The sequence below is a fragment of the Pyricularia oryzae genome, chromosome 3, assembly GCF_000002495.2.
Source record: "Pyricularia oryzae 70-15 chromosome 3, whole genome shotgun sequence".
NCBI classification, from domain to species: Eukaryota; Fungi; Ascomycota; class Sordariomycetes; order Magnaporthales; family Pyriculariaceae; genus Pyricularia; species Pyricularia oryzae.
The window spans coordinates 5,318,665-5,343,679 of NC_017849.1; the positions used below are offsets into that span (position 1 = coordinate 5,318,665).

Below are 25,015 nucleotides of genomic sequence, written 5' to 3' on the forward strand. Positions count from 1 at the left end.
AACGAGGGTGGGTAGTGTGGTGGAGTGAGAGGAGGCCACAATGGAGAACGGTGCAGTGCTAAAAGAGAGAAGAACTAAGGGCTGTATTATACACTATAAAATGTCTGTACTGATGGAAACGCATTCAAATTGCGCGCAATATAATGACTCAAAATATTGATTAGATCCTGATAGATTAAACGCATACGCGATCCCCTTCTCATACAATGCTTGCTTCTGACCTGCCAAAGCTACAGGATGTTGTTAAGAACCGGCAAATGTTGCATGTATTGGAGGCCCTGGTCACTTTGAGACGCTTGCGATTCGCATTCCATACACCACACTTGTCACGGAGGCAATGGGCAGATATCACATGTACTTGAATCCCATCAAGATATCAAGTCCTCTATTACCTAATAATGTATTCCTGACGCTCCATCCAATGCAAAAAAAGGGGGTATATAACAGGTACCATACTTGGATTGATATTTCCCAAGTCAACAGCCTCAACATCGAGAAATAAGTACGGCAAACTTCAAATTCACCCAGCACACTGAAGCGCCACGCACAAACCGGCATCTGACTGGCCGTCGTTTACTGCTCCTGTTTTCTTTTCATGTCCAGTGACGAGTAGCGCACAAAGAGCTGATCGAGAAAATGCTGGTGGCGAATCCCCTTAGGCCGCGCACGAGCAAATTCGTCAATGGCAGCCTGCACGCTAAAGCCAACGCGCTCAATAAGATAGCATACAATGAAGAATCCTGTCCGGTTCTGTCTCGAAAAAAAGGGGTTAGCAAAGATAATTATAGATGTCCGGATTCATCCAGACTTACGAAACCATAGTGACAGTGTACAGCAACCGCAGCCTTCATATCCCCTTGAAGCTTCTCCCGCTGTTCCGCCCTGACCTTGTCGACAAGAGCAATAAAGGCCTCGACCTCTTCTGGGGTAGGCGGTATTTTGGACACAGACGGAAACTTGTGGTATCGAATGCCGCCTGCCTCTAATCCTGCTGGATCGTAGACCGGCGTGTCGTGTGATATGTCGATGATGTCCCTGATGCTGTGGCCCCAATTCTCAACGAAAGACTTCGGGGAGTGAATCTCATCGACCTCGCGCAAAGTCTTCATAGCCCTGAATATCCCCGCTATCGGGTCAGAGACTGGCTCTACGTTTTTCCACTTGGCCAAGTTCTTGACGTCCCACTTTCCCTCCTTGGAAAGGTATTGGAGCTGCCAGCCGAGTGAGAGGCGACCGCTGATGCTCGTGCTTAGAAAATCTGACACCAGGCCTGCCAGCATGCGCGCCGTTGACGGTGCGTAGAGAAGGGCGTGTGTCGCCGGCGACGGCAAGATAATGAGTTCCACAGACCTCCTGGGCCGCAATGGCGACGTTGGGATTTCAGTGGACCCTTCACGTGGTGTCGAGGGGTCCTCCTGAAGATCGTCCAGGCTGACTCTATGTCGGGCTCGCTGAAAGTCTTCGTCGGTAAGGTCTTCGATCCGAGATTTGCCCCGAGTATCGGGGCGCTCTATGGGAACCTCCAAAGGAGCAGCACTATCCACGATAATGGGCCCGTCTCGAGGTGATGCAGTCGAATCTACATCCTCTGAAAGCCATTCACGGATCCTCTCGGCATCACTTGGCTTTGTGATATGATCGTCGCGTCCCGCAACCAAGTAGACTGGGATTTTGAGCCCTTTCCAGACCTCTCGCCCAGCGAAACCACCATGGGTGTCCCCGTCGTGGTAAGTAGGGAGGAAGCCGTATGCCATACGCCGCCATACAGGTGTCCTGCTTTGACAGTTGAAACGATACTGCAGTTTCTTGGCCTCCTTGCTGGCATCAGCGCCGATGAATCTAGAGACACTGGCACTCTCCAAGCCGCCTCTTTTGTCCCAAGCGCGGTATAAATCCAAAATAGGTGTGGGGATCGAAAGAAATTTACGAGCCAGACCGGCCTGCTTCACCGGCGGCGGCTCCGAGGGCGGGCATATGGCCACGAGACCGACAACATGTCTAGATATAGACGCCGGGTTGAGAACTGTCTTGCTGGCCAGGCGCGCAGCAAGAGCAGTACCCATGCTATGCCCGATTAAAACAACGTCTTGATCGGTTGTTTTGTCGCGGTAGTCATGGATAATAGTGTCGAGCAGCTCGACTAGCGCCTCAGTCTTGTACGCATCCCAGTCTTTGGGCGCATATTCAGATAGACCACAGCCGGGCAAGTCAATTGCCAAGCATGACGAGACGTGGATCAAGCTCGTCAAAAGCGAGGTAAACTGGGCAGCGCTTCCGCCAAGGCCATGAACGAAGACGAGGAGGGGTATGGGAGCAGGCGTCGACGGTAACTGATCCGCTTTGGGATGGCGTCGGTAGAAAACGCGGACACCGGGGTACGTAAAGTGCGACGTCTGGTATGACTTGATCTCGGAATGTTTCTGGAGAAGCGGCGGATCGGTGCTTTCAGGGTCTGTATCTGGAAAGAGATTTTCTGATATTATATCTAGACATCAGCGTCATATTCCCGGGACTGCGCGCCTTGAATAGACCTGGAACTAGTACTGCTAGAAGAAAGTGCGCGGGACAACTATAAGCTTACCGTCGCCGGCATGTTGCGACGAGCCGGCAGTTGTTGATCGCCGCTTGTATATCAACAAGGGCGCCGACGCCGCCATGGTTAGCAGCAACGCCGGAATAATGTAGCGCGCATGCGCGGCAATATTGGTGCGCCCAAGCACTTGTGCTAGACGCTCTTCGATGGCACCCGACATGGTCTAAATCGTAGGCGTATCTCCATGACCGGGCTGCATCACATGAACAAGCGCATACAAACGAGGCTGGTTTATTGTCTCAGTGCCAGCATATTGGTGAGTCGGTAGGTGGGCGGTAAAGAGGTAAGCGATATTTCCGAAAAAAAAAAAAAAAAAATCTCCTCACGTCAAATGGAAACCAATCCAAATGACCTACCCTATCTAGGGAGGAGGAGATCTGTGTAGGGACTCTCAAAGATCAAAGCAAGTAGCTAGGTAGAGCTGTTGAGTAAGTGATTGATTGTTAGATTAGATTGAATACTAAAATGACTGACTGACTGACTAGCTCTTGACTCTTGAGGAAGAGCCGAATCGGACCTGGAAATCAAAAACTCTAAAGTTGCGACCCCGGTGCCACCAAAATTGACCCCTGCCACAAAGCAAGTGCCTGCCTGTCTGCTCCACAAAGATGCCGATGGGGCATGATATCTGCTGCCTATGCCTGTGCCTGTGCCTGCCCGCCTGACATCATCACCCTCAAGCTTCGCGCCCTTGCCGAAACGTTGTGCTCCTCGTTGATGCGTGCGCCGAAGCACTGCCGTGGTGCTAGTGGAGGGACTGGCCCCGCCTACCCGCCCTAAGCTGGGTACAGTATGAGCTAGCATTCAATGAAACCCGTGACGCTCGTTGGAATCCAAGCACGAGGGTCGATCGTCGGACTGACTTATCTATTGCAATTCATTGCTTTCTTTTCTCTTCTTTCCTCATAACATTCATTTTCCTAGTTTAGATGAGAAAACCTCAGTCGTGAAGGCGTCCATAATCCAGATTTGGATGCGCGAGAAATACATGGGGAAGCTCGTCTAGCTTTTGTCTGTAAAGTTGCACGTACGTCTGTCATTCGAAACCTTACTTACTCAAACAATGGTGAGTCTGAACGGACGCTTTAAAATAGCTTCCTGTTGCACCTGCCTACACACGCAGCATGCTACCACCCCCCTCCCAATCACAGCTCGCTCGCTCTTTGACCCCAACAAACTCCAAACCCATCATCTAATCTCATCCGGGCCGTCAACCTGCCTGCCCTGCTTGTTTACATAGCCAAACGTAACAACTCCGCTTCTTGCGGACTCGGACCGATCCGACAACGATGCAGGCGTCAACCGCAACTCTCGTTCCGACCAGTCGCCGTCTAGCACCCATGGCAGCTTCTGGCAGACGCGCCTCAGGGAGGTGATTTTGTTCGTCTGGGCCTTTGTCGCCACTGCCGCCGTCATTGTCCTTGCTGCTTGGTCTCAACACCGCGGCCAGACGGACGGTTCGCACTCTCCGGCCAATGCGAAGCGCAACCTCATCTTTATGGTCTCGGATGGCATGGGCCCGGCCTCGCTGTCCTTGACGCGCAGCTTTCGTCAGCATGTCAATGGCCTTCCCATTGACGATGTTCTGACCCTTGACCGTCACTTTTGGGGATCCAGCCGCACTCGCTCCAGCAACAGCCTCGTCACTGACTCGGCAGCCGGCGCTACTGCCTTTTCCTGTGGTCTCAAGAGCTACAACGGCGCAATCTCGACATTGCCCGACCACAGCCCATGTGGCACAGTTCTCGAAGCTGCCAAGCGGGCGGGGTACACCACTGGATTGGTTGTGACCACTGACATCACCGACGCGACGCCTGCCTGCTTTGCTTCGCACGTCGACTACCGTTCACAGAACGATGAGGTTGCCGCTCAGGAGGTTGGCGAGGGTCCATTAGGCCGCGTCGTCGACTTGATGTTTGGCGGTGGCCGCTGCCACTTTCTGCCCAATACCACCGAGGGCAGCTGCCGTGCTGACGATGTCGACATCACCAAGATCGCGCGCGAACAACATGGCTGGAACTACATCGACAGCCGTGGCGGGTTCGACGCGCTCAGGGAGGGCCACAACGTCGACCTCCCTACTCTCGGCCTCTTCGCCCCTACCGATATTCCTTTTGAGATTGATCGCCGGAACCAGTCCGATATCTATCCCAGCCTGAGTGAAATGGCCAAGACGGCGTTGCGCGCCCTGGAGAAGGCCACGGCCAACACGGACAAGGGTTTCTTCCTCATGATCGAGGGCAGCAGGATTGATCATGCCGGGCATATCAACGACCCGGCCGCTCAGGTCCGCGAGGTGATCGAGTACGACAACGCCTTCAAGGCTGTCCTTGACTTCCTGGAGCGCAGCGAAGATGATGGCCTCTTGGTAGCCACAAGCGACCACGAGACGGGTGGGCTCTCTGTTGCCCTGCAGGAGCCTGGCCATTATCCTGTCTACAACTGGTACCCAGAGGCTCTCAAGCGGGCCAGTGCCTCTTGCGAACGGCTGACGCAGAGGCTCGCCGCTCATGTTTCCTCCAACCCCGATACTACAGCCTCTGTCGATGGTCGCATCAAGCTGCGTAACTGGATCAACGAGACGCTAGTCTACGAAGGTCTGGGTATCACCAACGCCAACGACTTGGAGCTGAGTGCCTTGGTTGCGCAACCGGAGAATGCATTGGTCATCTTTGCCGAGATGATCAGCCTCCGTGCTCACGTCGGCTGGTCAACCCACGGGCATTCGGCTGTTGATGTCAACGTCTACAGCTCGGGCGGTCCGGCTGCCGAGAAGATCCGGGGCAATGTGGAGAATACTGATATTGGCAAGTTCCTGGCCGATTATCTTAACCTCGCCGATGGCGTCCAGGCGATCACCAAGGAGTTGAATGCCCAAAGGTCATCAAAGAGCATCAAGGCGGTGCCTGAGATGGTTGGTCAGGAGGAGCTCCTAGGATACCAAGCAAAGGGCCTGCCTAAAAATTGGGGTTCTTTGGAAGGAGCACAGCTTCACCTGTAGCTGTAGTCTGATTTCGTCCAGCGGTCATGGTTCCACTGGTCTTCTTTTACGGGCTTTGTTGTCGGAACACAACCGCACCACGGAACAGCACCTGGCGGCGAGAAGTTGACGGACGATATGATTTGCCAATCTCGTCTTGCTTTTTCATGAATACATATCGAATATCTTGGGCTAGTTTGCCCCACATTATGGCTACCATCACATCAACCAGGAACTTTGCAAAACACCAATGTCATTCTCTCGCGACCATATCTATGTTCAGGTTAGAAATGCCCAATCTTCTGTCTTGCTACTTGGGATAGATGCAGGGGTTCGGAAGCATACATACACAATAAGATGGCTATAGCAAATATAACGGCAAACGCTTGAGGAGTTTCTTGGCCAGATCTTGGAAGAGGATACATATTATTCTATACACACATTAACAAGATATCATAAACAGATTCTTAGTGCTCTTGGTGGCTATATGGGACGATCAGGTCACTGTTCCAAAACAAGAAGCTGTATCAAGGAACACGACAAAGGTAAAAGTGTGAAAAATCAGACTTGTCAGTCAGAAAAGTCACTCTCGTGCAGTTCGTCTTCGTCTTGTATGTAGGTAAGGCTCAGCTCGCCATTTACCCTTTCTTTGATCAGATCCTGAAGAGCGGTCTCCTGAGCCTTTGTGAATTTGGTGCTCCCAAAACCGATCTGACTGGCAATGATCAAGTTGAAACCGTAGTGCGGCCCCTTGGAGATGGTTGCTGAACCGGTCGCCAACGCAGATTCTGCAGGCTTGCCCTTTATGGCAAGACCGTCGATGAATGAACAGAGCCTGTCGAAGGAGAAGGAGGATGTACCGTTGACGGTGGCGTTCTTGAGGCGCTCAAACCCCATCAACGCGTCCAGTGTGTTATCCTGATGCTCACCGTCAAACTGCAGTATTTCAAGTCTTGGGAGCGTCAGGCAAAGCTGACGGAGGTCGAGGGCAGTGAATTGTGAGTTGACGGCGTAGAGGGCAACAAGATTCCGGCACTCGGAGATGGCTCGCACGAGGGCCTCGCTGGAGCCAAACGAGTCCTCATAGTTCTCGATGAAAAGCTCCTCCAGAGTCTCCTGGTGGCTCAGACTAGGGTAAAATTCGCTGTCCTGTCGAGTGAGCTCGGAGATGTCGACGCGGAGACTGTGCAGGCGCAAGTTTTCTGATGGTAGTACTTTGGCTAAAAGAGAGGGAGTATCGGGTATGGCGGAGATCTCAAGGCTGGTGAGGCCATGACTGTTGCGGAGCCACTCGGCCACTTGAAGGTATGATTCTTTGTGGTCGTCTTTCCAAGGGTAAGCAATCGCCCGCGACTCGTATTCTAACTTCAAAGTCTCAATAGCTGTGCATTCGCAGAGGGATGAGAGTGCCGGGACTGCTTCTTGTGATATGGAAGCCAACATGAGCTTTCTGAGACTTTTGGAATGAAAGGCTAGAGCGGCGAAAGTCTGTTGACCAAAATTATTGTACGAGATAACCTCGAAATGCTCCAAGGTCTGCGGCGCTAGGCTCAGAAGGAAGGCGGCCATATCTCCGTCTGCGTTTTCCCCAGGGCCGGTTAGGCACCGCAACTTGGCAAAGGACGGACAGTCACGGCGGATGGCGGAAGCTACATCTGCGTTAAGCGAGTCGACCTCGCGGAGGGTGAGAGATCTCAAAGTGGACAACCTGGACGTCCAGGTGGTCAGGACATCGCTGGGGATGCGGTGGCTTTCCAGCTTTGCCAGAGTGACGACCGTGTCGTTGCGGTCAGCCGCATCCTTGACAAAGGAAGTGATGGCGTCGCCGACCTTTAGTGCGATGGCGTCGTAGGCCAATGGGGCTCTACCGAGCTTCCTCTGGGCGGCGCGGGTCATGTTGACGTTGCTTAGGATCTCGAACTCGGCCATGTTACCCCGAAACAGATCCTCACGGACGGCCGGGTTTCGCGCAACGTCCTGGAGCGTCATCTGCAGGTCACCGAGCTGAAGGTTGCGGATCCACAGAGCATAGGGGAATGCAGTCTTGCCGATACTAGACAGGATCAAGGAGCGCCATAGGTTTGCCCATCTGACCTGCCCAGTTCTTATTGACGCGTCCAGATCAACCAGAGCTTTGTGATGAACGCTTCCAGGGATGGTTCGGGATATTAGTATTTTTGGTCGGTCTTTATTTTTCACTGCCAGAAAGACTCGATTCAACTCACCTGTACAGAAGAGGCAGCGCAACCTTGGCCATTGCGCGATCAACAAGTGCACAACTGAACAGTGAGTTGAAGTCAGGCGGCGCGTCTCTGACCAGCTCCTGACAGACAAGCCACCATATCTCGAGAGGCAGAGCAGATGATTTCATTTCGTTTAGGGAATATTCAAGTGTATAGTGATGAATTTTCCATCGAAAGGCCAAAAAAGAGCAAAGTGTCCCTTTACAAGCAGATCCCGGAGGTCAAATCAAAAGTGATCGGGTGTCAAAACGCGAAGATTATTCTTGTCCATGGCACGAACGACGTAAACGGCAAGACCCAATGATCCAATGATTGACGGGATAACATGGGGTAGGTAGCGCTTTGCTCGATATACTGTATTACTATTGAATTGACATAAGCACAGTAGGCGGGATCGAATTGGAGAATCCCTGCAAGCACTAACAGTGTACGCCCCAAGACAATGTACCTTCTGGGTGGATGCAATGAAAAGGTACATGTGCCCACACGAAATGGCTCCTGAAGCTCGCTTGACTCCACCATTCACACATGTATTTCCCCACTTCGCCGGGGGTATCACTGTCTTGGAACTAACTACAATAGTCAGCGTCTACGCTACCACAGGTACCTCTCCTTCTCACTCTCACAAAGCGCCGTCCTTTTAAAGCACAGAAATCGCACATTCAAAATGGGCAGCATCTCCATCAGAAAATACATTCGCTGGCCACCAGCCCCGGCAGCAGAGCCAACATCCACCATGGTCCTGACTTCACCAGGCCGGCGGTTCGTGGACCTGCGCGTGATGCTACCGCTCCCTTCCAACCACGAGGAAGGAGGGGTCAGCCATCTGCCGGTCTCCAGTGTCGACTGGGCCATCGCCGGGACCTCGGAGTCGGGGATCCGCAAGGGCGCGGACGGCGAGGACATTTCGCACTCCAAATGGACGCACTGGATCGACTCGCGCACGCAGCTCGATCCCGTGGACTTGGTCGCGGACGAGGGCGACATGTTCCCGCAGCTGGACGGAACGACGCTGGAAAAAGGCCGCATGTTGAACCCGGAAGTTGGCGTCGAGGCCGACTATGAGGAGCTCTGGGATGATGGGGAACCTACCCCTGGGGCCCTCGGCGAAGACGGTCAGGCCAGGCCGTTGGTCGGCGGCGCTGCCCGGTGCATCGTGATGCAAATGGAGGATCAGAATCTTCGAGCTCGCGGCAGCGTTGTGCTTCTCGGACAGTATTGTCAGGGGTTTGTCAGGATTGGGGACGAGATTGCTGCGCAAAGATGGGAATGGCAACTTGGCCGCGGATGGGCAATGACTATAAAGATAGGGGAACTAGCTCTGCCTTGCCTCGAGATCATCCGCCAGGCAACAAACAAAGCGGCTGATCAGGAACTTCAGTTTGGACAACAGTTATGGAAGCTAAAAGAATCCGTGCCTTGACTGATGTTTCGGCCCACTTTGACTTATCGATCTATACTAAAGTCTACAGATCAAGCTGGTCCAACCTCGACCATTACGCTGTCTGCCGTCAATGGTACCTGCCAACCCCCGCGAACTTGTGCAACCCCAGAAGTCGTGACCGTGAACGATGACCCGGATGGAGACTCGACCCAGACAACAGTGCTTGGCGCTCTGGGTACCCAGTCGAGTTGAGCCAACGTTAATGAAACACTCTGACTACCCGCGATATAGCTGAAGTCTTGGATGATCCCCGCATCCACCGATATCAACAGGTTCAAAGGTCCAATGAAAATCTTGCGGCGCACAGCATCGTTAGTTCTCACCGTTGTCCCCTCCAGAACACCGCCGAAAGCAACAAGGCCAAGCTCTGGGTCTTCCACTAGATAGGTGCCCGAACCGAGGGCTAGACCCAGGAAGCCAGAGCCATAGTCACCGCTGATTCCATCCCATTTGAGTGTATCTGGCCACGAATGAAAAGACGCCGCCGCGAATCCGTCTTGGTTGATGTTGGAAAGGGGTCCAGTCATACCTCCGTAGCCGGTGCGGAGTAAGTATGTGTCGTTCGGGTTCGAGCGGAAGGCAGACAGGAGAACAAGGGCGTTCAAGCCACTGCCATAGTGATGTATCTGGCGTTCTATCCTGCGCAGCTTGCCACCGTATCTGCCGGATTGAAGCAGAGAAATCAGCGCGCCTGCCTTTATAGGGATGTCAGTGCTTGAGAAAAGAAAAAAAAAAAACGCTCACATATTGTCCCAGTATCTTCTGGAGTTGCCGTTGTAGCCCCAATGCGGTATATTGTGCGTGTAACCCAAAACACTGTTGAGAGCCTTTGTTGCGGTGTTGGAAAAGCCGAATTGCTTGGCCCAATAGTAGACACCCTAATAATTCAGGGACCCGTTAGACAATGTTCATCGATCAAAACCCCAAAGGGCAGTTTTGACTCTCAACGGTATCATCTATACCTCTTGTCCAGTGGAGTCCCAAGCCATCTCTGAGCCAAAAGGAACTTGCAGCGTATCCCAGTGTGCAGCTCGCTGCTTCATCGCTGCAGATAAAGCATCTGCCTCGCTGGTTCGTCCCTCGCGTCTGAGATCAGTCAGGATCTCTCCAAAAACAGTTTCCCCCATGAGACCGACGTCACTATAAAAGACATCATTCTTCATTATCCTGATTGTAGTTTGGTAAGCCTGGTTCAAATACCAATCCCAAGCATGCGCCTTGATGAGATCGGGATAACCACGAGCAACGCGGTAAAAGGACCAGTATGAAGCAGCAACGTGAACGTAATTGTAACCTCGCCCAATGTCATCCGCTCCGGCCTTGTTCCAGCTAGTCCATGATGTCCAATCAAGACTGGGGCTGTATGTGTAGCCAGGCACCAGCGCGGGCTCGTAAAAGAATATGCTCTTCTTGACTCCGTAGTCACTTCTTTGAAGGGATTTCCAGAGGACGCCATCAACGAATGCTTCAAGCTTGGTTACCTCTTCTGCATTGGGCTGTATGCTTTGTTTCATAAATGCAGACAGATACGAGCCGGCGCCCGCTTCATCACTGAGGCCGGCTACCCACGCGCGCGAGTCCTGTTCAACTATTGACCGTGTCTCGTAGTCATAAGTCATGACGGAAGGCGCTCGACCAAAAGGGTCGTATTTATCGGTGTAGTATTGTTCCGTGGTAAGAAAATGTCCGAGATCTGTCACGACCTGGGTGGATTGATTGGTGACGTAGTAGTGAATAGTCTGGATTTTCCCATCGGCGTATTGCACTTCTAAGCGCACCCGACCCCAGGCCGTGGCCGACGGGGTTATGATGTATTTTCTCGGCGAGTCTTGAGCTGCCTGAAACATACCGGCCGGATCAGAAGTGATGGACGTTACCTCAGCCTTGGAGTCCAAGAATATTTGTGCGGGTCCTCCTGAAGACACGATGAATCCAGGAACGCCCACGGCAGTCGGTATTCCGGCCGCCCTTACGGTAGCATCGATTCCCCTGACGCCTTCCTTGGCAACAGAGAAACGCAGACCAAACTGCACACTCTCTCCTGGGTCAAGGCTCCGGGAAGATGCAGGGTTCCATGGCTTTGTGTTGCGCCACTCGTTCTCTGCCCATGCCTTGGACAGCGTCTGCCATTCGTAAAACCCCTCAAAGGTCTGGCTTCCATACCAAGTGCCTTCATAACTACCCTCTTGCAGGTTGCGATATGCCTCCATCGGAGTGGAACCCAGAGCAGTGACTACAAGTGCAGCTCCACTGCCGCTCACTGGCCCAACCCTAATCTGACCAGCGTCCATGCCAATGTACGGGTCTGATAGTGAGCACAAGCGCTGCATATCGGCGGCGTGGCGATCAGTGAATATGCTATTGAACTCTGCAGGAAACCCCAAGCTTCCCAGCTCGATTCTGGAAGATCCTGAATTCTCGATGATGAAACGAAGACCGAGATCACCGTCCACTTCTATCCACTGTCTGGTGATATTCAAGGGGCTGTTGGGCAGCGTCAGGGCGAGATTGGACGAGGCGAGCGTGTCTTGTGATGGTGACTCTGCATTGACTACAGGGCGGCGTTGCGCTGCAGAATCCCCGTCTATCCAGGCCGTCTCGCCCTCGGCTCGATAGCGGAAGGTAACGTCACCCCAGTGGTATTGTCCATTCCTGGCTCTTCTTCCAATATAGTCGAATGGCAGGAAGTCAAAGGCGTCGCCGTTCGCTTTGAGGGAAGCAAGAACTTGAGAATCACGAACGATTTGGGCATTGAAGTTGGTGGTGCTGAGAGTTATGAAGCCGTTGCCGATTCCCAAGGTGTCATTTATCTGTGAGAGGACTGCCCGCGGCAGCAGGCCGAGTAAGACTATGGAAGACTTCATGTGTACCATTGTAAGCACAAGAGAAGTAACAGGTGGGCAAAGCAAGCCCTCAGGCCCAAGGTGGACCACAAGGGCGGGCCTGTGTGGGAGGACGCCATCTTATGATTATCAGCGTGTCAAAGACTGCAACAGTTTGTAATATTTTTCTCCGTATTATGGCCCAGCCGGGAAGGTGCCTGATTGCGGTCTGCATAATACCTTGTCCCTGTTTGTCTTGTCCTACGTACTTGCGTAGCAGTCGCAGGCCCATCCAAAGGATCAACCAAATCCAATCTGTACATATACCAGTGCCATATATAAGATGCAATAGTAGGGACCTACCTTACCTACATAGGTAGGTAGATAGATAGGTACCTTAGTTGAACGGGTATTTGTGATGAGCGCGCGGGGTAAGTTGGTGTACATTGGGTACTGCATACTACATTGCTCGTAGCATCGGCTCGGCTCACGCCCAACTCCGCTCTGCCAATCTCAAATGAGCAGACCCTATGATTGGAGCGCAAGCAGTCAATGCTACCAGCGGACCACTTGATCCAGGTATGATAATTCGAAATCAAGTCGAGAAAGCGGCACGAGTGGGAAACTTATCAAATAAGCCCGGTCGACGGAGAAGTGGACGGAAACATGCCCATGATGTCTTTGACGAGCGTGAAGTAAGAGACCATGCAAAGGGTCCAGACGACATCGGTCCAGGTTTGCATGTAAATTAACAGATTTTAGGAGGTTGAAAGAGACAAGGAGATATAATGTTATTTGTATCCTTTGATCTTGTATTTGCAGGTTAGATACTTTGACCAAGAGACACAATGCTCGCAGCCACTCGACACCGTAGGAAGGAAGCTTGGAGCCTGAGAAGACTACAGGTCATGGTCAATTAAGGCAGGTACGGATGGTACTTTATCAGCTTGGCGATGAGAATTAGAACTAGACCTAGGTCTAGATAGACTAGGCATTGTGCCTAGGTAGAACTGCAAACGGCCTTCGTATCATTTAGTTCTAGTTCTAGAACTAGTATATCTCCACGTGATGATAACGGCGTCGGCCAGCAGCTAGCTCGTCCACGATCAGATCAACTTTTTTTTTTTTAATAGCGGGGCGTTCTCCGCTAATTGATGCAAAGAGTGACTAAAAGTACCTAATGCAGCAGTAATTTAGGCAGGAGCCTGTGAAAGTCTACTTGCCTTCATTGGGCAATGACTGGCAGCACTCTACTGCCCTCAATGTCTCCATGAATATTGCGCAAAGGACCGTCCACTGGGTCACTGGCGCATTGAAATCCCCGCCACGTGTGCAAAGGCTTAGCATTGGCAACAAACACTTGTTGCAAATACGATACTATAAAGTCTACCGCCGGCAGCCCCCTGCGCTCGACGACGAACCCGAAGTAATCCTAGCACCATTCAAGGCATCGTACGCCTTCGGTGATCCTACGGAAGCCCCCTCGTGGCTCGCCATCGCGCGCGTCAAGTCGAAAGGCCGTAGTCAGCACAAGCGGACGCAGACCGATAATTCTCCATACGAAGCAAGCATGTACTCCAAGGCAGATATTGTCTGGGCCCCGACGGCCGACACTGCAGGGTCAGCGATATGGCTGCACTGCGATACGCGCCGCTACTTGATTGGAAGAATCCCTGAGGGCACTCAGCGTGTGCTTGCCGATAGGAACAATGACAGATCCATGATCAAGCTCGAGGAAATCATGGTCACTGGCACCATCGGTTCCGAAACATGCGGCGGCCTCATGGGCATGGCGCTCACACTGGCGGCTTCCAAAGCGATGGCTTCAAAGGACAGTGCTTCCAGAGGCAAAAAGACCGACACAAAACCCTCAAAGTTGACCAAGTTGTGGTTGCGCGGGGGCAGGAACTTGCCATACTATCTTGCCCTGGGTCGCAGCTTCATATTGCGCCAAAAAATGCCCCTGGATGTGAACGAGATTCTGGCCGACCCGAGGCTAGACGATCCGAGCAATTCCGAACATGACTGGGAGGACGAAAACATTCGTGTGTGGCACGTTCCATTATCGGCCAACACAAGCCACTCCCCTGGCGGCAGAAAGCGGGCCAAGGTCAGTCACGATGATCGCGAGCCTGGGCCCGGGATGCTCAGTGAAACAGACCAGGAGCTTGTCAAGTCGGTGCTCATGACCATGTTTGAGACTGATTGGCGGCTGGATGGTCTTGTCGAGACAAATCTGTCCCAGGCCAGCAGGGACGCCACTCTATATGTACGCAAGAATGGCAGCTTGGAGGAATACCGCGGTCCTATGCCCGGGGGCTCGGAACCCGTTCCAGATATAACCGTTTTGACCAGGAGGAATTGGTCCGCAAGCCAGATACGGAATCTCCCCAAAACTACTCCTTCGAGTACCTCAATGTGCTACATAGTTAGACTACAGTCGCGCCGTGGCAAGTTTGACACTGCAGCCGCCGAAAGACTTGGGCTCGAAAAGAAGCTAAGAGGTCGAGTGTGCATGGGCGAGTCGGTCACCACAGCCTCTGGAAAAGTGATCACGCCCGAAATGGTCATGGCGCCGCCTGTTCCCGGTGTGGGCTTTGCTGTGATTGACGTTCCCTCGGCTGATTACGTCGAGTCCTTGATATCGAGGCCAGAATGGGACAATGAAAAAATAATGAGTGACATAGTCGCCATCTACTGGATACTTGGCAAAGGCCTGGCAGCCGATGAGAGGATCTTGGCCTTCATGAGAAAGCACAGTGGCCTGAGACACACCGTCTCGTCGCTGGATGTTTGTGCGAACCATGTCGTCTTTGAGGCTTCGACCAAAGGCATGATTAGGCATAACTATCTAGACAAGAAGCGTTTCCCTTTACCCGTATTCGACAACGCTGGGCCGATGAGCAATTTGTCGTCAAAACCCTTTGTGCCAGCGAAACCTGAAGTAAGATTAGAGCTGGCCCCCAGGCAAGTATTTCAAGACGACAGAGCACAGCCACTGCTGGATACCAACGCCAAAGAGCTCCAACCCACTTCTGCAGTAAAACAACTCGTCGCGACCGCTCGCGAGACCGTCGAGAAGCAAGAGTTTCAGCTCCTTGTCCAAGCGGACAACAAAAACCTGCCTTGCCCAAATACCGAAGTGATTGCTCTCGGGACTGGCTCCTCGTTGCCGTCCGTCTATCGCAACGTTTCAGCCACTCTTCTGCGCGTCCCAGGCGCCGGAAACTATCTGTTCGACTGCGGAGAAGGTACGCTAGGCCAGCTCCGTCGTCACTATGGCATCGAGGAGGCCGACGAGATACTGCGCGACCTGCGTGTTGTCTGGCTTAGCCATCCTCACGCAGACCACCACCTTGGCACCGCAAGGCTTCTCCAGGCATGGGATGCAGCCACCTCGTCTCTCAGTGCAACCACATCATCAGGAACGCCCCCTTTCCTCACGGTGGCCGGGCCTACGGGCCTCATGAACTACATCAGAGAATATCAAAACGTCGAGTATATTAGCAACCGTCTGATCCTCAGAGGCGTGGCGAGGCCGAACAAAACAACCCGCATTGCGGAGCCCATCACATTCAGTGAGACTCAACAAGCCGACCTCGGCGGCCTCACGCGAATAGATGTGGCCAAGACCGACCACTGCTTCGACTCGTTTGCCACCGTCTTCACATGGGAGAAGACAGGCCTGAAGGTGGCCTACTCGGGCGACTGCCGCCCATCGGAAGAATTCGTCCAAATAGGGCAGGGCGCGACGCTGCTCATCCACGAAGCGACCTTTGAGAACGAAAAGCTGGTCGACGCCATGGCCAAGAAGCACAGCACCATGGGCGAGGCTATGCTCGTGGCGAGGCGCATGAAGGCGCGCAGGGTGCTGATGACGCACTTTTCACAACGCTACACGTCCATTCCCAGAGACATGGCAAAACGAGACAGCGCTGACGGGGGCATGATTGTTCTGTTCGCGTTTGATCACATGAGGGCCAAGCTCGGCGAGTTCACCGAGGCGGTGGAGTTTTTGCCGGCGATGCAGAAGATGTACGATACCGTATTGGCAAAAGAGGGCGATGATTCCGGCACCAGCGTTCCTGATCTGGCTGCGGGACAAGTAGGTGAAGAGTTGGCACACGAGGATGTGGATGTTGCTGTTTAATCTGCTCTGTCGGCACAGTCTTGTTCTAGACGATCAAACAACGGAACATTTTGGTTGCGATTTGTCATGCACAGCTTCCTCCCGGTAGTAACGCCCGTCTTGATCTGGGAGTCCCGATGTTTTTTTTACAGCTGAGACAATGTAAAAATATAAAATAGCATATACAAGGAATGGGAGGATAGACGGGTACATTTTTTTACCCATAAAACTCATTTCGATTTATCTTGGTCGTTGAAAAGCCTAGACATACTGGCGATAGACATCCTGTTTCCCCCGTCTCTCGCATTCCAGATACATCCTGGTACGTTCATACTCCGGTGTGCCCAACGTTTAGGATCTGGGTGGTGGCTCGCCCTGCCTTACACGGCACGGTTCTTTTGTATATCGTGCCTGGTGAGCTCGTACATTGTGGCTGGATGCCTTGAGTATCTCGATCGGTGAAGTTCTGTTGCATGACCGTGGATTTTTGCACCGAGGTGACGGTGCGGGCTTTGTTCTGCAGCCTGGGCCGGCCGAGCAGCTTGGACGATTCTCCAGCCGCAGAAAAGGGACTTCGGGCTTGGCGCTGTCTTTCTTCATCGGATCCAGAGTGCTTCGATGTTGCGGTAGTGTGAGGAATGGGCTTTTGCCCGTGAGTCACTCGAGTCACTTTTGCGCTTGTTGTATACATGGCAGAAGTGCCTGTTCTCGAGGGCGCAGGACCATCCATAGATGACAGTGCTTGCTGCTCGTGCTCTGGTGCAGATGTGCTCCTTTTTAGGACTGGTGAACTTGGAGTCATGTCCATCAGAGTTGCCGGTCGAGTTTCCTGGCCGGCCGAGAGACCATGGAATGATACATGTCTTCGCTGCATATGCCGCTGGCTCTGGCTATGCAATGAGGGCCGTATATTGGGCTCGTTGCTGACGAAGGAGTACCTTTGCCGTCGGATTTGAGGCCTTGAGGTGTCTGTAGCACATGAAAAAGTCAAACCCATGCGTTTGAAGACATTCTGGCTCGGGTAGCTTGGCAGCTTGTCAGCTTCCATTGGCTTTTTGTAGATATTGCGCACACCTAACGAGGCTACTGATGCTGATCTGGTCAACGGCGAAGAGGCGGCACGTGTCCGGTAAGAGCATTGCTGCCTTGACTGGATTCCATCGTCAACGTTCCCAAGTCGTGCAAACGGCTGCATCTGGAGTGGAATGGACTTTGTAGGACTTGGTTTAAAACTGGGGCAACTGAGAGGATCTGACATGGAAACATAAATGGTGTTTAAAGAGGGATCGATATGATCAGGGCATACGGTATCGACCTGAGCAGCCACCACCTTGGGTGACTTGACAAAGACACAATATCAAATCAGCAGGCATTTCAGTGGCAGTCCAAATAAGTTGCTCGGGTGCCTTTATCGGATTAAACTTACGATGAGCTGACAACATGGCTCATCCTGGGCTTCAGGAAGTGCTGCATCAGACCCTGAAGTCGCCTGCTTGTTCTTCTCGTATCTTGCCCGGATCAGCTGTGAATCCCCCTTGTGGGCCGAGTCCAACGCCAAGCGAACGATTTCATCTTCATCGGCGCCCTCCCCCGCCAGGTTCAGGAGGCAGTGTTGACACAGCGGAATCTCATCCAGCTCGACCGCGGCGCCTCTGCTAGTGCAAAACTCATCCTGCCAGTCCTCTTCCCCGCCACCACCTCCTCCTCGTCCCCATGCCCCTTGCATGCTCGTCCTGCCACCACAAAACAGACACCCAAAGCAGACGCGGTGCCAAAAGCACCAGCCGAGGCTGATGCAGGCGTCACCCCGATATACGAGCTCGCCGCACTTCCAGCACACGGCAAGGTCGACCAGGGCCCGGTAGCAGCCCTCGCATGTGAGTCGTGCAGACTCGCCGACGACGTGCGCAAAGGACCGGTGCGCCTGGTGACAGAAGCTGCAAATAAACGCGGGTCGATGTCGCGGGTTAAGAGAGTCCTTGAAGACCGGCCTCAAAGTCGATATCGAAGGCTCTGAGGCTGCGGCCGACAGCACTGGCCGCCGGGGGGAGACTGAAGTGTCGAGTATAGGCTGCATTCGATAGATGTGCTTGTGGAACGAGAAGCGGGATGCACGTTGTTTGACGGTAGAGCTTTTGTGACTAATGGCTGCTATTAACAATGTTTGGTGGAGGCGATCCTCTGTCCTAGGAGAGGTTTGTTGTATACTTGTTTTTATTTTTAGGAAAGGCGATGCAGAATGGCAACGGACTGATAGATGATAGTATCTACAAGATTGTACCTTGGTTACCAAGAAAGTACCAGAATAGCCGCCGCCTCAAGATGGGAACAGCCACAAAACATCCAATCAACATCAATATCCATTCGTCAAAACTCGGTACTCCCGTTTTTGCTTGCTTGCTCGCGTCGATTAGATCAAAGGACTCTTCAGGCCACGCCTTCCCAGTGATCCAACATGAAAACATAAGCCAGCCTAGCCATAGTAGGTTTGAGGCAGTTACATAGGTAGGTAGGTACCTAGCTGCCCGTCTTTCAAGTTCCTACCCTACCTAAATTACCCACCTGGGAATTGTAGATCACCCAACACAGAGAGCTGCATCCTCTTTGACCATGAACTCACTTGGAGAGACACCTGCAGGCAGCACTTTGTCGCGAAGCCATAGATCGACAGCCCTGTTGTCTGGAAAAGCCGTTAAAAGTCTCTTATTGCACGGGTAGCATATCATACAGAAAGAGAGGCAGCTGTACAGCTTGTTAACGACGGCCAAAAGGCGCGCTGAATTAAGAACGAAGCATAAATGCTTTGCGATTTTCCTAGACCGACCCGACCAAACGCGAGATAATGATGTACACTCGACCATAAATAAATGCAAGAGAAATATACCAGCGATCCCAAAATCCCAAGGGCTTCCCTGAAACATAATCCAACAAACAAAGAGACGCAGTAGCTGAACATTTAAGCAGAGAACAGGAGATTCGGTTAGAACCAAGATAAAAAGTCTCAGTGGTCGACCCTAGCCTCCTCTTCTAAATGTCTCTGCCATCAAACAAGTTGTTGCCTGCTTTTTTGTGTTCATTTTTCAAATAAACTCCATGACCTGCCCAACCCATCACCTATCGTAGAGGCGAACAACAAAAAGAAACCATAACCCAAACAAAGCCTGTGCGGAACCTCGCAGTCTGACCCTTTCCGCCCGCTGGTCACACCATGCTGATGACATGTCCAGGGAAAGGGGTTCTTACGATTTTTAAAGTGAAGAAAAATAGAACCAAAGTATTTAGACATTCTAGAAAGTGCAAAAAGACTGCACGAACGGCACAGATTACACCGTTCTGTTGATGACAAAGGACTGACTCCCTGAGCGTCGCTCAGTCGTAAGCAATTCGGCTTACGGCGGTCTAATCGTCATTGAAGACCCGGACAAATTAGAGCCTCTCGAGAGACATGTCGCGCGAGCAAAAATTATCTCATTTTCGCATTTTGGGACGTGCAAGCATGGAAAGGCGACTGAGACTTATGCCCGACCTCTTCACGGGGGATGGGGTTTTAGTACCAACCCCGGGAAACTCTGAAGGCTTCTTGGGCGAGCTGTACAACATCGTTCTCGGATGCTGTTTGCGAGCCTTAGGGGGCACACTGACCGACCCCTTGGCACCACGGCTTGAGCCAAAAAGAGCTTCGCCGTCCTCAATTTGACGTGCCCTCTTGGTTGCCCGTTCCTCAAAGACCTCGTCTTCATCATCCGAGTCCGCACGATGGCGCTTCTTGTTACCAAGACCATGCTTTACGGCAGGCAGGAATGCTGACGGGGCACGGTTCTCCTTGTTTTCGCGCTGGCCAGAGTTACCACCGCCTCCGTTAGTGAACTCGGTCACTGAGTCCGGAAAGCTACCGGGCATCGCCATGGAGCTCTGCGAAGGCATGATTGACTGCCGAACATGCCTCACACTGGACTGACCGCGAGAGCCGCCGAAGCCGACAGGCGAGGTGCCACCGAACTCGATCGTGTGATCGCTTCTAAAAGTAAATGTTCCAGGCACCGCCGAACCGAGACCATCAGTCTCTGAGGTCGTCGTAAGATCGGGGGGTCCATCTGTCAGAGTTTGCAAATCCGGATATTGTACCGCGGGCACGCTGCTTTCCTGGCCTTCACCTTCATCCATGACTGTGTCTAGATTCGGATAGTGTACTTCGGGTAGCTTGCCCATCGTTTTCGACCGGGGCAAGCCCGACTTCAAAATTGACTTCAGCGGAGAAGGGGTGCGATCATTTCCCAGAAAAGTGACGGGCTTCTTGGAATCCGGAGTGAAGACCACACGCTTCATAAGCTTGCGAGAAGGAGTAGTTGCCGGCACTGCAGGTAGTGGCTTCTCGAGGTTAGAAGCGGAGGGTGTTTTAAGACCAGAAGCCCTTGGCACAGGCAGGGCGCTACCAGGTTTGGGGCTATCATCTTTCTGCACTCCTCGAAGCATCGATTTGATCCTATCGAATCGGCTGGGTGACCGGACTGGTACCGCAATCTTGGACGCCATGGCCAAACTGCTGTTGCTTGCAGATGTCTTGAGACGTCCTGGTGGTGCGGGAGCAGTGAGGGTCCCGCTCGGGCCTGGCTTTGCCGCCGAGGCGGCAGATCGGGCCAGAGATGATTTTGTTGGAGTCATCAACGCCGGCACCGTGGTGTGAGATCGCGGGAGGCCTGGGCCTTCCCTGCCGGCGGTAGTCGGCCGTGGAATGCTACTGGCATCTCTTGATACAGGCCGAGCAGTAGATGCATCGTCCTCAATACGCTGTCTTGCCCGCTTGACTGCGGACTGAGGCACCTCATCGCTGCCGCCCCCGAAAAGACCATTTTGCCGCTTGGCGGGTGAGATGGGAAACTTTGCGGGCGGCTTCCTAGAGGACTCAGCAGTCACAGTACCCCTACGAGGTTCCGAGTCGTTGAGGTTTGCTTTGGATTGCGTTCTCTTGATGCCCTTGGTCAATTGAGCCGGACTGGTCGAGACATTACCAGCGATGCTGCTGCTACTGCCGTTGCTATTCATCGTCTTGTAGCGTTGGACGCTGGGGTGATTGACAATCGAGTCCATCTTCTGAAGTTCCTTCCAGTGTACGTCACTGAATCGACCACGTTTTCCCTTGGCCGAGGCGATCTTGCGTCCGTTTGCCTCCGCCTCCGCCTTCTCCTGGTCACGCTTAGCCCTGAGATCCGCCGCGATCTGCTCAATGTCGCCACGCATATCTTCGAGGAGTGCTTTAGTACGCTCACTGAGGCCTCCAGTTGCAGCGTTTGGGTTTTCAAGATGGAAAGTGAATGGCGCTGATGGTACTGTGCTGGTCCTGCGCGACGGTGCCGCTGCTGCCCTCTGCGTCACCTCCATGGTAGGTGATGAGTTCAGGGGGCCTGCGGGATTGATGTCTGAGAATCCAAGGTGCAAAGCAGAGGAAGGAGCGGCGGTAGAAGCGTGGTAGTGCTCGGGATGCATCTCTGTTGCTGGTGGCTTGATGGCAGACGATGCCGGAGTTCGCGGGAAAGGGGAGGAAGCCGCATGGGCCTCATCCTTAGCCGTGTCATGGGCACGCGATGGGCTGCTCTCCGCTGGTTGGATTTTTACTGCTCTGCCTCTGGCTGACCTGCTGCTCTTGGGAAGCTTGCTCTTCTTCGCCGGGGTCTTCTCGACGGGAGTGGTCTCATCAGTCTCTTCCACCGAGCCGAGCTCCTGCTTAGGAAGGGTTGATTCCTATTCATCTATATCAGCAAAGGCCTTCCAAAGTTTAATACACGATTGCAGATGCCTGGTTGGTTTTTGATCGGGTGTTTTTTTTTTTTTGGATAGTTGCGGTGTGCAAGTTTGGGAGTTTTTTTTTCGATTTCACTCACCTCCGAAGCAGCATTCGCGGCCAGGCGCGTTGAGCGACGGGGGCGCGCCATTATTCGACTATGTTGCGATAATTACTTTCCGTTCCCTCAATAGACAAAAGAAGATCCTATATCTGGAGGAGAGGAACGCTGCCTTCTAATCTCGATAACTCCAGGCTAGGACTGGGGTTGTCAAGAATGGAGGAACGTGGATGATGTCAGGGTGGAAAAAGTGGTGTTCCATGTAAACATGGGCGGGGGTTTTGGAAAGTAAACAAACATTTTTGTCCATGTGGAGCCAATCCCGAGCCTCTGAATGGTCCAAGCTCCAAAAGTGCCGCGGCGACCCACTAATAGCATGTTTCATTTGATTGGTCTGAAGCGCCATTATCGCACCATTCAACCCGCCATCGCGTTGAGCTGTGCGGGATATTCTTTAGTTATGACCGAACTTCTGACGTGAAGAATCACGTCGTGTACCATCCAACGTGCTTTGCTCGATGGACATTCTGTTTACAACTTGATGCTGTTTCTTGCACCGCGGCGAGGGAACATACGAACTGACAGAGCTAGTCTAGGACCAGTGCGACGTTATTACGATTGAGATCCAGGGTTTACGGAGCTTCCCTTGCTCGTCCATAATCAGAGGGCCGCTCTAACAGTCTTTCAATACTATCGCACGGGTAATTCCCAAGGTTGAATATGGATACGGAAAAAGGTAAGTACGGAGTAATACCATCTGGTGGTCCTTGCATACCTACATATCAATATCCCAAGGCCTGCAAACCGGTGCATGCACGAATTGTTTAGAACTACAGTAGCAAGGAGTAGATAGATAGCGAGCTTGCAGTCTAGAAAAAATCGACATTGCAAGAAGAACAACGCCTCTTTGACGATCTCGCCGGATGTGATAGGAGGCGAAGGTGTTGCAATCGGTTTCTGCAGTAGAAGGACCAGTGTGGTAGCAGCACAACGTGCCAACACTAGAAACCCGGTACAGTACGACGGAATATTCTTCGGCGAGTGTAATTCATCTTAAAGTGGGGCTAATAGTGGTAGTTTTCAATCGGCTCACTTTATAACAAGTGCATCTAGCTCAGTGGCTAAGAATACTTGTTCCTTCTGATCGTCTTTGCGGTCAATATTTTCGTCGCGCCGTCAGCAGCCCTAGTGACAAATGATTCGAGACCATGCCTGATTTTTGCGCCCATGCATGCGAACGCCACCAGCAACAAAGTGGTCACGCGCTCATATCCCGACAATGCGGTTCCCCCGGACACTCGGAAGATGAGCAGCCAATCGACTGAGTATTCCGGATTGACTGATCACCATGCATGTCGCGCTAATATGCCACTGTCACCTGGCAGACGAGGTCGGTGTGTGCGGAATCTCTGTCTATACCAAGACAACCTGGCACAACAATGTCGCGGTGCAGAATGCAGATGGTACGGTACGATAGAACCGACCGATGGTCGCTAGCAAGCTTGCTCCGCGGGGATTCAGGTTGGACGTGGCGGTGCATGCCACACTCGCACACAGCTTCATCACCCCCGGGCCATAACGTCGATATCTTATTGCTGCCGCCTCGGCCGTACCGGCCGCTATGCTCTTCTGAAACTTTGAACAACGTTTTCTAGCGCAATTACCAAGTGGTTGTACCTATATTGGTCCTGGAGTGTTGTCCCAATGCTAGTCTTGCCTTGTGTTCTTTGTGAGAAGAGCAGATCATTATTCGCCCTCGTTGTAACTTGATGTTGCGGTGGTTTGACTGTTTATAACTTGAAATACACTTATCCTCATTTCTGCCATTCAATGAATCTCCATCTCGCGGGATGAACCGTACTTGTTGATCAACGTACGGAGTGGGAAATAAGGCATGGAAAAGGAAGACATACATCCGGCCATTTTGTTGGGGCATATTATTAGAGGCGTGAAGAAAAAACAACAAAACAAACTAGAACTAGAGAGAAAACGCAGAGAAAACGCAATTGCAAACGCAAAGGAAAACGCAGTTATAAACGCAGAGCAAACGCAAACACAAACGCAGAGAAAACGCAACTACAAAAGACCGGCACATTATGCAGATGGCTGGTACGGTACCATCTGGTGTGCTAAGATGACCAGGGTCAAAGTGCCTCGACTTGGTAAGTCTCGGCTCAGCGAAAGACGAGGCCTGGTGTGTTCGGGTCGGGCCCACTCGCTTGGTCAAGGGACGTCGTCTACTTTCGTTTCCTTTTTAGCCAACCAAAAATTGGAGAAATCGATTATGCTCAAATGACCTTGGTTTTCGAGACTTGAAGCACAGCACGTTAGGGTGGAAACGCAGCGTTCATCGCGTCTGGCAGCTGTTCACAGCCAAGCCCAGCGAACACACACACACAACAAGTATGTCATTGTGGTGGCCACGTTCATCCCAGCTTGACGAGGCACCTGCGGCCAATTTCTCATTTTGCTCCGACACCGGAGAAAAGTCCCCGCAGCCGACACCAGGATCCGAGCCGACTACCGTCCCGGCTCAACGACCTGCGGAATTATGAGTGAAGCGAAGCATCCAAGGCACTGAGGACCTACCACAACCATCCTTTGTCGAGTCGAAATTTTGCTCTGTAAATTGATTGCCTCCCTTCCGAATATGAGGGGGGGAGGAGAGTTTCTCATCGTTTTTTTTCTGTATCATTACAAAACAGATAGGTACGACATGGCTGTTGGTAAATAGCTCAACCAGCATTCTGGGGATTGGCAGACAAACAGTTCAAGGCAAGTCGAGTCAGAGAAAAGAAGACAAAAAAGTCACTTTCGCTCAATCTGGCAGGGAGCAGCTAAAAGTCGGTTACCTAGCTGTTGTGAAATTATTTCCTGGAGAGATGCGATGGAAGTCTCCCATTCGCATAAGAATAGACAGTGTCACATTCAAATCCCGGGCAGAAGCGTTCTTGGCAATTCGAT

At 52.4% G+C, this 25,015-nt stretch overlaps 9 protein-coding genes across 9 annotated transcripts; 4 read left to right on the top strand and 5 right to left on the bottom strand.

Annotated features, from left to right (window-relative positions):
• Positions 1 to 79: 79 nt before the first annotated feature.
• MGG_05298 (dual specificity phosphatase catalytic domain-containing protein) lies at positions 80 to 2,910 on the bottom strand. Its single transcript, XM_003712811.1, has 3 exons — positions 2,582 to 2,910; positions 813 to 2,473; positions 80 to 750 (listed from the first exon to the last, which is right to left on the bottom strand). Exons 1-3 carry the CDS (start codon positions 2,751 to 2,753, stop codon positions 574 to 576), a joined length of 2,010 nt encoding a protein of 669 aa, XP_003712859.1. The 5' UTR covers positions 2,754 to 2,910; the 3' UTR covers positions 80 to 573.
• A 333-nt stretch (positions 2,911 to 3,243) lies between these two features.
• On the top strand, positions 3,244 to 6,310 carry MGG_05299 (alkaline phosphatase). Its single transcript, XM_003712812.1, has 2 exons — positions 3,244 to 3,659; positions 3,834 to 6,310. Exons 1-2 carry the CDS (start codon positions 3,657 to 3,659, stop codon positions 5,592 to 5,594), a joined length of 1,764 nt encoding a protein of 587 aa, XP_003712860.1. The 5' UTR covers positions 3,244 to 3,656; the 3' UTR covers positions 5,595 to 6,310.
• MGG_05300 (uncharacterized protein) lies at positions 5,582 to 8,115 on the bottom strand. Its single transcript, XM_003712813.1, has 3 exons — positions 7,799 to 8,115; positions 5,923 to 7,719; positions 5,582 to 5,846 (listed from the first exon to the last, which is right to left on the bottom strand). Exons 1-2 carry the CDS (start codon positions 7,942 to 7,944, stop codon positions 6,144 to 6,146), a joined length of 1,722 nt encoding a protein of 573 aa, XP_003712861.1. The 5' UTR covers positions 7,945 to 8,115; the 3' UTR covers positions 5,582 to 5,846; positions 5,923 to 6,143.
• A 290-nt stretch (positions 8,116 to 8,405) lies between these two features.
• MGG_05301 (uncharacterized protein) lies at positions 8,406 to 9,392 on the top strand. The gene has a single exon (XM_003712814.1). The coding sequence runs from the start codon at positions 8,484 to 8,486 to the stop codon at positions 9,237 to 9,239; it is 756 nt and encodes a 251-aa protein (XP_003712862.1). The 5' UTR covers positions 8,406 to 8,483; the 3' UTR covers positions 9,240 to 9,392.
• Positions 9,232 to 12,133, bottom strand: MGG_05302 (uncharacterized protein; the record flags this gene model as incomplete). The annotated part of the gene is made up of 3 exons (XM_003712815.1): positions 9,232 to 9,920; positions 10,005 to 10,138; positions 10,223 to 12,133. 3 exons carry the CDS (start codon positions 12,131 to 12,133, stop codon positions 9,290 to 9,292), a joined length of 2,676 nt encoding a protein of 891 aa, XP_003712863.1. The 3' UTR covers positions 9,232 to 9,289.
• Positions 12,134 to 13,243: 1,110 nt separating this feature from the next.
• On the top strand, positions 13,244 to 16,531 carry MGG_05303 (ribonuclease Z). The gene has a single exon (XM_003712816.1). The coding sequence runs from the start codon at positions 13,353 to 13,355 to the stop codon at positions 16,230 to 16,232; it is 2,880 nt and encodes a 959-aa protein (XP_003712864.1). The 5' UTR covers positions 13,244 to 13,352; the 3' UTR covers positions 16,233 to 16,531.
• MGG_12891 (uncharacterized protein) lies at positions 16,405 to 17,937 on the bottom strand (the record flags this gene model as incomplete). Its single annotated transcript, XM_003712817.1, has 2 exons — positions 16,405 to 17,550; positions 17,638 to 17,937. The coding sequence occupies 2 exons, from the start codon at positions 17,935 to 17,937 to the stop codon at positions 16,540 to 16,542; spliced, it is 1,311 nt and encodes a 436-aa protein (XP_003712865.1). The 3' UTR covers positions 16,405 to 16,539.
• Positions 17,938 to 18,911: 974 nt separating this feature from the next.
• On the bottom strand, positions 18,912 to 22,277 carry MGG_12890 (uncharacterized protein). Its single transcript, XM_003712818.1, has 2 exons — positions 22,091 to 22,277; positions 18,912 to 21,950 (listed from the first exon to the last, which is right to left on the bottom strand). The coding sequence occupies exons 1-2, from the start codon at positions 22,139 to 22,141 to the stop codon at positions 19,680 to 19,682; spliced, it is 2,322 nt and encodes a 773-aa protein (XP_003712866.1). The 5' UTR covers positions 22,142 to 22,277; the 3' UTR covers positions 18,912 to 19,679.
• Positions 22,278 to 23,164: 887 nt separating this feature from the next.
• Positions 23,165 to 24,606, top strand: MGG_15141 (uncharacterized protein; the record flags this gene model as incomplete). The annotated part of the gene is made up of 3 exons (XM_003712819.1): positions 23,165 to 23,519; positions 24,117 to 24,213; positions 24,362 to 24,606. The coding sequence occupies exons 1-3, from the start codon at positions 23,400 to 23,402 to the stop codon at positions 24,604 to 24,606; spliced, it is 462 nt and encodes a 153-aa protein (XP_003712867.1). The 5' UTR covers positions 23,165 to 23,399.
• Positions 24,607 to 25,015: the final 409 nt, after the last annotated feature.